General features: G+C 51.2%; 1 protein-coding gene across 1 annotated transcript in view; it reads left to right on the forward strand.

Moving 5' to 3' along the window:
• Nucleotides 1-12,612, forward strand: part of LOC127205081 (uncharacterized) — a 176,460-nt gene that overhangs the window by 152,344 nt on the left and 11,504 nt on the right. The window contains exons 38-44 of the mRNA XM_051164240.1: nt 5,129-5,278; nt 5,369-5,422; nt 6,118-6,285; nt 9,338-9,490; nt 9,713-9,847; nt 10,425-10,577; nt 11,934-12,143. Of these exons, the coding sequence (XP_051020197.1) occupies nt 5,129-5,278; nt 5,369-5,422; nt 6,118-6,285; nt 9,338-9,490; nt 9,713-9,847; nt 10,425-10,577; nt 11,934-12,143 (1,023 nt within the window). The remainder of the gene's footprint in view (nt 1-5,128; nt 5,279-5,368; nt 5,423-6,117; nt 6,286-9,337; nt 9,491-9,712; nt 9,848-10,424; nt 10,578-11,933; nt 12,144-12,612) is intronic.

Below are 12,612 nucleotides of genomic sequence, written 5' to 3' on the forward strand. Positions count from 1 at the left end.
AAATCCACGCCTGCTACACCGCTAACCCTTCTGTTCACCCGTAGGAAGGGAGAGCTCACTCACAGCCAAACTGTCCCCACGCCAGGCAGTTTGGGTTTGGCTAGCTGTTACTACGTCCTATTTGGCCTTCGCTGTACACTTTCACCATAGGTCCTCGGACCCCCGGAGGCCCACAGATCATGGCTCTCTCTGTGAGAGTGAGCCTTCGGCTATCCCAGACCCCTTAGAGCCACTGCTGTGGTGGGGGGAGGCTCTTCATGGTTCAGCAGGGGGCTTGCTCAGAAAGACAAGTCCAAGTGGGTGCCCTGCGGGGTGGCGGGCTGTACATCTGTTGGGTCCCTTTTCCTCAGGAGGTGTGACTCCACAGCGAAACACGCAGACTGCGAGGCGGAGCTTTCCTGTGGCCCTTTACGGGTTTATTCCGTGCAGAGTGGACTGCGCAGTGACCTGGGGTCGTCAGCATAGCGACCCTCCCCTACATAGGCCACCACTGTCCTTGCTGCTGTTCAATAGGCGCATGCTTGCCGACCTGGCCCGTCTCCTTTAAATTTCTAGCTTGGCTGCTCAGCTCACAGTGACCTTGGCCTCGCTGTTTCTCTTGGATTACTGCCTGGAAGCGTGTGGCGTTGGGTTGCCACGTTGCGCTGGTGCAGTGACCTGTCCCCTGAAGCTCGCCTGTTGTTCTCAGACACCGTACTGCCCCACCATCTGTCTTGTTCGTAGTCAGTTTGGTCCATTCTTTGGCCCTTTTGAGCTCTTTAAAGATCTGCGTTTTCAGCATCTGGTTACTCTTCCAGCTTGCTCTAAGCATCCTCGCTTAAGTCACTAGAGCCATGAAGACAGGACAGGTCCCAAGTCCCCCAAACTGCCCATGCCACACCTCCCAGGATCCTCCATGGGCCAGGGGCATGCGTAGTTACTCTGCCATACAGCCATATTCTTCTAGTCTCCTTCTTAGGCATCCTGCTGTCTGCTCTGTTTCCTGACAAAACAAACAAACAAATCAGGTGAATCTGGCGAATTCAAACAAACAACAAACTTGTGTTGGTGTCTAGTCTCTTTCCAGTTTCTAGAAAATCAGCTTTCATCCATCACCAGTTCTTATATTTCCCTACTTTGAGTTTATTAAAAAAAAAAAAAAAGAAAGAAAGAAAGAAAAAAGAAAGTCTTTTAATTTTTAAATAAGTTTGTTTGTTTGTTTGTTTGTTTGTTTATGGGGACAGGTCACATGGAAGTGGGGTTTCCTAATAGAGGTGTTAAGGCCAAGTCTTGAAGAGCAAGGAGGAGCTGGCAACATGAAAACAGGCCAGGGAAGCCTAGGAGGGTGGGGGAGGGGCGCACGCCGGAGCAGGCCACGGGGCTAGAAGCTGAGTGGGCCCTGTGTGCAGCGCTCAGGAGTCAGCCTCAGAGTCAGCAGGAACACATCATCAGAAGCGTTGTTTTAGAAACCTCCAAAATACATTCGTGCTTGATACCAAACAAATTGTTTATGTTGGGTGTGGTGGCACACACGCCTATAAAACCACAGGACACATAATAAGCTCTGGCACCCTCCGGGCCTCACCCAGGGCTGGCTCTCCTCAATCACACTGCACAGGGCAATCTACTGTTCCCTGCCAGCCGGCACCATCACCATAGTCAGGAGCCGGTCCAGAGGAGGGTGGGGATGCTTCCTGGGAAAACCGGAGCCAAGCTGGGGACGTGGCGGGTGAGACCTGGTGGAGCTGCACCTTTACACCAGCAGGAGGGGCATCTGCAGTGACCTTGGAAGTAGGAGGTACAGCTAAGAGTTGGTGGCAGTGCCAGCAGGAACTCCGGGGTCCAGCATCAGCTGTGCAAGGGGCTTCATTTGCACCTCCAGGAAGGCTGAGGGCAGTGTGCAAAGTGTACCTGAAGTCTTTCTTCCTCACGTGCCAGCCTCAGCACCCACCATGGGGGCCCATCTCAGGCATGCTCCATACTCCCCTCAGCGCCCCCCGACTCCCCACCTCCCTACCCCTCAGCCCCCTCTACCCCCCCCCAACACCCCCTCCTCTTCAGACCACTCACAGAGCTCATGCTTGAGCTGAACCCCAGGGGTAGACCCTTCTGCACACCAGCTGCAGCAGAAATCTCTGGCTAGCCTTGGGAGTTGCTTAAGGGTAGAGCTCTGACAACTCCCACCTCCGTGGTGTCAACAAAGCTCACCAGGGCCTCCTTACACCTGCTGTGGAAAGCCTCTCCTTGTGAGGGAGCTCACGACAGAAGGCCACAGCAGTTACGTTCCGCCAGCCCACATCTTCAGAGGCTGTGGTGGCAGGAAGTTGGTTTGGGAAGGTGACTGTTGCACGGCTGGTAGAGACCTCCTTGGCTTGTGCGCTCATTCTAGGAAGGATTCCCAGGCCAGTAGGGGGTGAGTCACAAGGGCTGGCTTCCAGCATGGCCTGAGGTGAGATCACTGGCCACACCCTTACTGACCTCTGGGACTTAGACTTCAGGCTTTCATCTGTGTAAACCAGAAAGTTCCTGTTGCCATTACTAAGCTCTTTACACACACACACACACACACACACACACATATATACATATATACACACACACATACACACATGCACACATACACACACATACATACACACACACATACACACACACACACACACACACACACAGGCTTCCACATCCTTGGCATGTGTCCACAGCTCTCTAGTGCTTATTGTCCAAAAGCGCAGAGGGTGGCAGGGGCAGGGTGAACTTTGCGTAGTTTCCTCGTGTACATCTCACCTCTCCACTGTGACACAATCCCCACCATCACTTGAGGGGGGAGTCATTTGCTTCAATTCATGATTTCAGGGGGTCATATCAGCTTGGCTTGGTTGCTCTTGGGCCTTTGACACAACAGAAATCTGGAGGAGGAGCATAGCACAGGAAAAATGCTTGCCTCAAGGCAGCCAGGAAGCAGAGAAACAGGGCACAGTCCCAGAGACCTACCTCCTCAGCCTAAGCATCACATCCCAGTTTCCATCCCTTCTAAATGATGTCATTAAGTTCTGACTCCATGGATGAACGAATAGCCTGATGAAGAAGCCTCAGCCCTCATAAATCCAGGCAGTCCCCCACCAAAGCCACAGCTGGAGATGAAGCCTTTAAGGTGTAAGCATTCATGGATCCAACCCATAATAGTCCCTAAAGATAAATTCACAGAAGTGTGCCTGGGTCAGAAGGCGTAGAACTGTCAAGAAATACTGAATCTGCCTCTGGAGCAGGTGGTAGGTACGTGGTTGTTCAGCCCTTCCCTCAGTGCTAGGTCCCGTCCCTGGCGGCCATCTTTCTTAGTTCCCACACAGTTCACGAAGTCCACTGTGGGTTTTCTCTGAAGGTCAATTTAGCAATGAAGTTGTATTGACAGGGCAGTATCCTGAGCCTCAGGGGCAAGCAGATCAGAGCCAGGAAACCACCGCAGGCTCCAAGAACAGCCTGGTTTCTGCAGCAGGCAGGCCATAAGCTGGGCTTATTCTGAGATTGTCACAAAGAAAGCTCATGTAAGATTGCAGGTTGCAGTTTGGGCTTGGTTCCCCCAAAACCTCCGACATACATACAGGCACTGACTCAGACACAGAGAGGCACACACCTATAACTCGCTTAAACACAAAGCTGGCTGGTTTTTATTGTCAAGTTGACACAGCCTAGAGTCATCTGATGAGAGAGACCCTCAACTGAGGAACTGCTTTCATTACGCAGGCCTGTGGCATGCCCATGGGGAACTGTCTTGATGGCTAACTGATGCAGGATGCTACTGTGGGTAGCACCAGCCCTAGGCATGCGATCCTGGGCTGCATAAGAATGATAAAATAGTTAAGCAAGAGGCTTCAGGAGAGGAGAGCGAGCCAGCAAGCTTGGCTCCTCTGCTTTGAGTTCCGGCTCAACACCCTGCCTTGGCTCCCTTTAATGACGGGCTGTCACCTAGATGTGTGAGCCAAGGAAATCCTTTTCTCTGAAAGTTACTTTTGATCGAGGGTGGGGGTGGGGGGTGGGGATAGGGGGGTTGGGGGGTTTGGGAGGGGGGAAGGTGGGGGGGCAGTGGGGGGAGTTTCTCACAGCAACGGGTGAAACTGGGGCAGACTCATGGGTCCAGCCTTTCCCAGATTGGCTCCCAGCTCTCTCCAGAGCCTGAGTCTACGCTCCTGTGAGGGGACTCTTTCAAAAGAGCGTACCCAGTCTTCTACAGGAAGAATGTGGAAAGAAGAGAGCCATGAACTTTTGAACAGAACAAGATGCCTCACACGTCAGAAAGCTACCACATTTGGCCCTCCCACAGCCTGCCTTTTCCCCTGGGACACAGGGACATGTCCACTTGGGAAGCCCAGTCTTCCATCTAGACCAGTGGTCCTCAACCTTCCTGATGCTACGACCCTGTAATACAGCTCCACGTGTTGTGGTGCCCCCTCCAACCATAAAATTCTTTTCATTGCTACTTCATAACTGTCATTTCACTCCTGTTATGAATCATAAGGTAAATTTATCTGTGTTTTCCGATGGTCTTAGGCGACCCCTGTGAGAGGCTCATTTGACCCCGCCCCCCAAAAGAACGTGACCCATAGGTTGAGAACAGCTGACCTAGATCTCCATGTGTCTCCTCCCTCGACTGTGTTCCTCAGAGTGAGACTAGACCTCCCCAGTGATGTGAATGCCCCTGGGGTGGCAGAGACCAAGAGGCGGCACCTGTGTAGGGAGAGAGATGGGTGCTTGGATGGGCGAGGTGAAGAGGGTACTGTTCAGACATGTTAGGTCCTGAGGTTGGAAGGTGAGGGGATCATACTGTGAATTCTTGCCTGGGGAGATGCTCTTCCTGCATCTCCATACCTCATCACAGAACTCAGGGTAGTTGTCTCTGGACAGAAGTTCAAACCCAGCTGTCTTGTCGGTCTTCTTTGAAAGGACAACTAAATCTTGCACCATCAGCCTCCATTTCTTTTCCTGTCCCTGGCTCTGCAAATGTTCAGAGCAGCACTGAGAGGTGGCCCGCAGGACCTGAGCCAACTAAAAACGTGTCTATGAGGCAAGGCAACAAGCACCCTGAGCCCTGGCTTGCCCCTGCTGCCAGAAGCCCCCGGCGGAGCTTCTGAGAGAGACACCGTTGCCTTTCCAGATCACTTTCAGGAGGGAGCACCTTGAGGCCTGCCTCCTCTCCTTGGGCCGCGATGTGATGGGAAGAGAACGCAGCAACTTCGAGACCTACTCCATGTGTTACGAGCACGTGCTGCAACATGCCAGGCAGAAGCTGGCCCAGGGGGAGCAGGTAAGGTACCCAGGGACCTGTGAAGGAGAAAGTGTGTGGGTGTAGATGGCACACACGGAGATTGGACCGAGCCCTGCCTTCCCTTCCCAGGAAGCCGACTTGCTTCGAAGAGGTCAAGTTCCTCTCGAAGACTGTGCTGGCCAGGTAGGTCAGTTCCTACACTCTTTGTCTTGCGGGACCTCACGCTGCCTGCAGAAATCTCATCCACAGAGGCTATACTTTCATTTAAATGGTCTTCCTAGTGGACCTAGTTTTTCCAAAAGTTTTAAAAGTCATCTTTGTTATATATTGTTTGGGGGGGGTTGGCTTTGTTATTTTGGCAGAATTTTGTGGGCACCGTTTCTTTCTTTCTTTTTTCTTTTTTAAAATGCCAGTTAGAGTGCATTTAAAAAATGCAATGGTATTTGGTTGAGGGGTCAAGGGTCAAGGGAAGGCCAGTATGGAGATGTACGCCAAGACAGTTGAAGGGTTCAACTCAAGTGCTGTGCTTAACTACCAGCACTTTGGGGCTCATTCATTCATCATATAAGAATGTTCTATGCAGGGTGAACACCTTTTCCCCCCACCCCCGTATCCCCCACCCCTCCACCTCCCTACCCCCTACCCCTCATCCCCCCATTCCCCACAACCCCCCATCCCTCCACTCCCCAGCATTCGGGAGGCACGTGAACGTGGCTGTGTCAGACACTGTTTAAGACTGTTGAGCCATCCATCACCACACAACCATGCCACAGCAAATAGAGGCTGTGATAGTCTGCACGGACCTAGTCTGCCACTTGGAATCCCTCCACTGCTGCCCACATGTCATATTGCATATTCTGCATTATTTCTGACACTAGATTGCGGAGCTCAGCCATGACATGATCATGGAAATCACTGCTCTGAGAGCCCAGCTCACAGACCTGGAAGAGGAGAACCTGACTCTGAAAAACCAGATTAGGAAAGAAGTCCAGGAAGAATACGGGGCTTTAGTGCAGGCATTGTTTATGACTTGCTTACGCATAAAGGTAAGTGTCCCTCACCTGTGACCTGGAAAGCCCCAGCCTGCGTGCCAAGGGACCCATGCTGGAATGGACTTTGAGGTACCAAGAGACTCTTGACACCCCAAAAAGTCAAGCTGGAAGGTTATGCTTGCTTGGGGTTTTTGTTCTTTTGAGACGTGGTCTTGTTTTGTAGTCCCGGCTGGCCTGAAACTTGCTGTGTAGCCCATGCCAACCTCAAAGTCAAAACAATCCTCCTGCCTCAGCCTCCCTTTGTCTGGGATTATACACGTGCACCGTTATGGACTATACAGATTATAGATTATGCACCACTGCACCTGCCCAGCCAGAAGATCTTGCTGTAATGGGTTGTCAGTATTTTATTTTGTTCTGTTTACATTTGTGTGTGTGTGTGTGTGTGTGTGTGTGTGTGTTTGTCCTGTGTTAGTATGCACCTGCCACAGCGCACACATGTGGAAGTCAGAGGGCAACCTGTGAAAGTCAGTTCCTTCCTTTCACCACATGGGCCATCAGGCATGGTGGCAAGCTCCTTTATGCTGAGTCATCATTATCCCCTCAGGATAGACACTGGGTTTTGGATAGCTGAGTTGTTTATTCGCCATCTAGGTGCTGTTGGAAAGAAGAGCTGTTCAGCTTCAACTTTCCCCCAGTGTTTACCACTGTTATTTCCGCTGAGTGAGACACCCAAAGGGGTGAACAAAGCGCCTCAGTGCAGCCAGGCTGGAGCAGAGGGAGGGAGCAGCTGCCTGAGAGTTTCTAGGCAGCTCTAGTGTCTGAACTAGTCTTCTCAGAGCTGGTTAACCCTTACCATGCCCTTCTGCCTTTCTGCCATATTTAGAGTTAGGGAGCTACCAATGAAGCTTGCCCCCAAAGAGGAATGATAGGACTTCCTTGTTAGCATTGAGGAAACTAGTCACTGTATAAAACTGTCTGAGCAGGGGCTGGAGAGATGGCTCAGCCATTAACAGCACTGCTCTTCCAGAGGTCCTGAGTTCAATTCCCAGCAACCACATGGTGGCTCATAACCGTCTATAATGTTATCTGGTACTTTCTCTGGCCTGTAAGCACACATGCAGGTGAAACACTGTATACATAATACAGAAGTAAATCTTTAAAAAAAAAAAAAACACACATAAAGCTGTCAGAGCATCAGGACAACAGACAGAGGTCCTATGCCTAAAATGTGGGAGCTTGGTCACTCTGCCCTGTGCATTTCAGGACACATCTCCATGCTCTAAGTCTATAGCTTTCCTACCCTCTTCTGCATTACTTGATGTTCTTAAGAGCCCTCCCATTTAGTCCCTTACCCTGACTTCCCTACTCCCCTCCAGAGCCAGCCCCACTTAACCCCTTACCTCCCACCCCTCTAGAGACTACCCCACTGAATCCTTTACCCGCCCCCCCTTCCCTAGAAGCTCCAGAATACACCCTAGGGTTGCTTTATTAACAGTAGATTGCCCCCTCCCCCGGTGCTCTGTCTGTGCCTTCCAGGGGGATATTAGAGATTTTTCCTTACTTGCAAAATACAAATGCTTACACACACTGAAAGAGCGGCTTCACACTGGGCTGGGCCTAGAGCCGCTGGAGGAGCGGAGGAAGGCCAGCTTCTCCTGGGCGATCATGGAGGCACAGAAGGAGAAAAAGTGGGCTCTCAACGTCTCTCAGACTGAAGGAGTTCTACCAAACCCCCAGAGGTAGGGAATCCCTGTCCTAGTCCTTGATCCCAAGGGAACAGAGATGAGACGGGTGCTCACATGCCTGGGACTCCTGAGCATCAGGCTCAGGCTGCTACGACAGAATGCCACAGACTGGGTGGCTAAAGCACAGAAGTTTGTTTTCTCACAGTTCTGGATGCCAGGAGTCAGAGACCAGGGTAATAGCCTTCTCCCTGCAGAAGGAAAGAAAAAGATGATCCTCTCTGCTCTTGCAGAGCACAGTCTCCTGGGGAAAGGGACCCACCCCTATGACCTTATTTTAACCTTCTCTCTCCAGGCATTTGAGGTTGAATATGTGTATTCAGGAGGAGTCATGACTCAGTTTGCTGCCCTGAGTCTACAACCGCGCTTACATAAGCAATCTGCGTCCTCATTAGCTGTTAGCCACAGCCATGCAGAACAGAACATCCCATAGCCAGGTTTCCACTGGAGCCTTAGGAGGCAGCCAGCCCGTTGTCTTTCTTCACTTATCAATACTTAATGCGATTCCCTAGTAGTGGCTCACCTACAGTGAGAGACTCATTAGAGTCTGCTCTGACGCAACCTGGGAGAAAAAAAAAAAATTCCACCTTTCCCAACTAACCTGATTAGCCAGTAGATTTTCTCTCTGTTACCTCCCATGGTTCTATCCACCACTCTTGGTCTGGCGCCTTGGTCCTGCTTCTTTGTACAGGTGCAGGACCTGGAGGAATGGAGCTTAGCTCGGCTGGTGGGTTCATAGGATCCCAGTCCATTGGCGGATGCTCGGAGGGACAAAGCCCTTCTCCAACACAGCTCTTCCATGAGCTCTCTTTACTGGGGGGAATAAGGCCTATATAATTAACCTTGGGGGAAGTGGGTAGGGGTTTTGGGGTGAGTGAATATCATTGGCTGGGGTCTGAGGTGCTGGGAGAGGAATTTGCATGGAGATGAATTCCAGGTGCTAGGCTACATGACCACCTTGAGAACTGTGAAGGTGAGGGTCACAAGACTACATTGTGCCCGGGCATGCAGACACAGAGCAGGGAGGGTTTGGACATGTCTCGACCTTGCTCTAGCTCCAAGCCAGTCTCTGCCGCCCACCCCCCCGCCCGCCCTCCCGGTCGCAAAGTCCATGTGCCCCCCCCCCCAATCCACTGCCCTTCTGGCTCAACTTGCCTTGGTGATGACAAGCAAGGCACGTTCTAGGGCGTGTAGGTACAAATAAGATGGAGCCCTGCTCATTATAAAGACGACACTTAAGGGCCCCTCATATGCCTGCCTGTAATGCACATGAAGAAAATGGGTCGAGGGCGATTTTCATCCTGTCCTGCAAGCCACACAAACCCCACTGGGCTTCCTTGACCTGGGTCTGCCATTTCCAGGAGAAGCTGCATGAGAACCAGTTTCGTCTGGTCCAGAAAGTGTGTGACCTGATCGGTGAGGTTCGAGCCGAAGGGACTGCCACGGTGAAGCAGCTGAAGAAAACCTGGGGCTCTGCCAGACCCGAGGAAGGAGCGAAGGAGAACACAGCCAAGGTGTGTGATCTCGTGCTGCGCTCCCTCCTGGCACCCAGCCCACCCGGCATTCCAAAGGGGTCCCCCCCCCAAAGCACTTGTAGTTGTTTTAAAGGGACTCTGGGGTGGGGCTCCACATGGTCATGCATCTTTCTGGAAGGAGTGTTTCTGGTGTTGGGAGCCATGCCCTTCTGGGACAAGGGACTGACAGTGGCCTTGTCTAAAAGTAGGCCTTTTTGGCAGGAGCAGCTGGGCACCCCGGAGCAGGACCACAGCAGCACCCTGGCCGCTCTAGTGTGCAAAGCACAGAGCTTAGGCCGCTGGCGGCTGGCAGTGCAGCAGGCACACTTCAGACGTCAGCTGAGCAGAGCAGAGAAGGTGAGTGTTGAAGAGAGGTCTTTCCCCCCAAAATACACACCCCTAATACTTCTGCAGCTGCCACACTGGTGGCAGGTGGCAGGTCCAGCCATGCTAAGGAATGTGGCAGTTAGCAATCCATCCCCCCATTCCCCGGGGAACAGGCAACCTTAGAGCCTTGGGAGAAATAGGAAACAGACAGGCACAAGCAGCCATGAAGATGAAAGAATGGGGCATCAGAAAGATGGAGAGACAGGAGGGAGATGTTTATTAAAGGCTCGAGGCTGCTAGCTTTGGGTTTTTGTCTGTGATAGTCTGAGGGGAGAGAAGTAACAAAATAGTAAGAGAGAAAATCTGCTTTAAACACCCTGAAGGCAAAACACATAGCAGTGGTTTGGGAAGGTACGCTCTTTCCGAATCTGGATTTACCCTGATCTGTCCGATAGTCTGTTTACTAGACTCACACAAGCAGTCACCAGCAAGAGCTCCATTCTATAGGGATGTTAAAGGCGGGCCGTAGTGAGGTCTTAGCTAAGGCTTGAGCCTAAAACCACAGAACAGAAGCTCACTTCCTATCTTGTGTTTGCGATGTTTGCAGGAATCAGTTCACAGTCAAAAGGAATGCTTGAGGGTCAAGCTAATGGCGGAACAAGAGGTGGAGTTACTCCATCAACAGCTGCTGGCTGCGAGGCAGGCCCTGGCCAAAGCTCAGGCGGACAACAGGAAGCTGTGGTGGCAGCAGGGTACCCAGGTACCTAGAGCCCCCGGAGCTAGCCAGCCTGACTGTGGCCATGACAAGGGACACTGTGGCTACCAGGAACAGTCACCAGAGCTCCTAGAATTTAGGATACCATGGACATGAGAAGCATGGTGCTAGGTCCCCGAGACTCAGGACTAATCCCTAAAGGAGGTTCCTATTGGCATACCGAGGCTGGCTCTCCCAGCATCTCAAGTAACGTTTATAGAGTCCTGGTTCTTTGTAATACTTCTCACCCCCCAAAAAACCCTCACTCCCATCAAGCCCCAGTGCCCGCCCCAAGCCTCTCCCGCCCTTGAGCTTTTCTTTTCTTTCTTTCTTCTTCCTTCTCCTCCTTTCTTTTTCTCCTCCTCCTCCTCTTTTTCTCTATAACACACAGCCATTTTGGCCATGTGTTCTCTTGGTTCCTTCTCCTTACTTCCTTTCCTCTCTCCCTCTCCCACTCCCACTCTCCTCTCATGGCCTGGTTCAGTCCACCGGCCATGTCCACCACTTTCTTTCCCTGTTCTGGACTCTTCCAGATGCCTCCAGCTGTTCTCTCCCTCGTGTCCACAATAAACACCTCTCCCTCAACCATACCTAGGAGCGGCCACGCCCTCGTTTTCACTCAGCTAAAACACAACAAATTCCAAATTTCTTCTTCTTCCTCTTCCTTCTCCCTCAGCTTTGCTTTTTTATTTCTTTTGTTGAAACAGCTCCGGCTGGCTCACATCTTGCTCAGCTCAACTTTCCTTTCTTTAACTATTGATAATCTGGTTTCTCCAGAGATATTTTGAGGGTGAAAGCAGAGCCTGAGTCGTAACCCCCGCCCCTTTCACACTAATGCCTCTATTGGCGAGTCCTTGCCTCCTCGGAGTTGAACCCATTTACTGCTGCTCCTCATGAGAAATACTTTATGGCAAAGCAAGCATAGCTTGTGGTCACTATGAGTATTTGGTGGGTAGTTAATTAGCAAGGGTACCATCATCCAGTGTTTGGTATTGAAGAACTCGTTCTTCCACAATAGTACTCTGTGGGTGCACTAACGTGCCCTGGCTCTCCTTCTAGTCTGTTGTGGGTTCTCTTCCCTCTGACTGATGCCTTGGGTTCACAGTAGAAGTGCCAGTCCAGAAAGTGCCAGGCGAAGCAAGATCCTAGGGGGTCTCGGTGCTTAGCAGCCCAGGACCAAATAGTCAGGCTATTGTCCCCAGAGCTGAGAACAGCATTGGTGGCCATGCTGACGTGGCAGTTATGTCACCCAGTCCCAGCTGCCTCGGCTGTCTCTGCTGATTGCTGTCTTTTTCTTTCTTTCTTTCTTTTTTATTTCTTTTTTATTTTTTTATTTTTTGCCTTGGCTCTCCCATGCCACAGGCTCAACGGCTGAGGGAGTTGGAACACAGAGTGACTCAAGACTCTGTCACTCGGCAGCAGCTGGATACCATAAAAACATCTGGCATGGAGAAGCTCCTAGAAGACGTGGAACAAAAAGAGCAACAACTGCAGCTACTAACAGAAGAGGCCGAGCGGGCTTCAAAGCTAGGCCAGCTGCAGCAGCAGCAGCTGAACAGAGACCTGAAGCGGGTGAGCCTGCTGAGCCCACGTGGGCCTGAGGAGCCGGCTCACCGCCATGTAGTGTCTGTCCTCCAGGCCTCTCTGCTGTTCCAGACATGCCAGAAAATGGCTGTCTGTATACCACCCTGGGGCAACTGCTTGAGCTTGCCTGTCCCAGGCTCAGAGTCCCAGTACCCCAGCGATACCTCTGTATGACATGTTCCTATGCTACTCTAACCTTTGAACTGTGCTCTTTTAGGAAAATATGGGCCATATTCTGAAAAGCAGCAAGTATATGAAAGCTATAATAAGAGGGTTTTTTTTTTCCTACTGTGTCTAGAAATATGGAATCAAACATGAACAGCCAAAGTGGATTTCAAGCATAATTTTTATAAGTACACTCCTCAGGGAAATAAAAAAAAAAAAAGGAGGTTATTGTAATGTAGGTACAGATTATTAAAGCCTCAATAAGCAGACTACGGAAGGGAATTCAATAAAA

The sequence above is a fragment of the Acomys russatus genome, chromosome 21, assembly GCF_903995435.1.
Source record: "Acomys russatus chromosome 21, mAcoRus1.1, whole genome shotgun sequence".
NCBI lineage: Eukaryota > Metazoa > Chordata > Mammalia > Rodentia > Muridae > Acomys > Acomys russatus.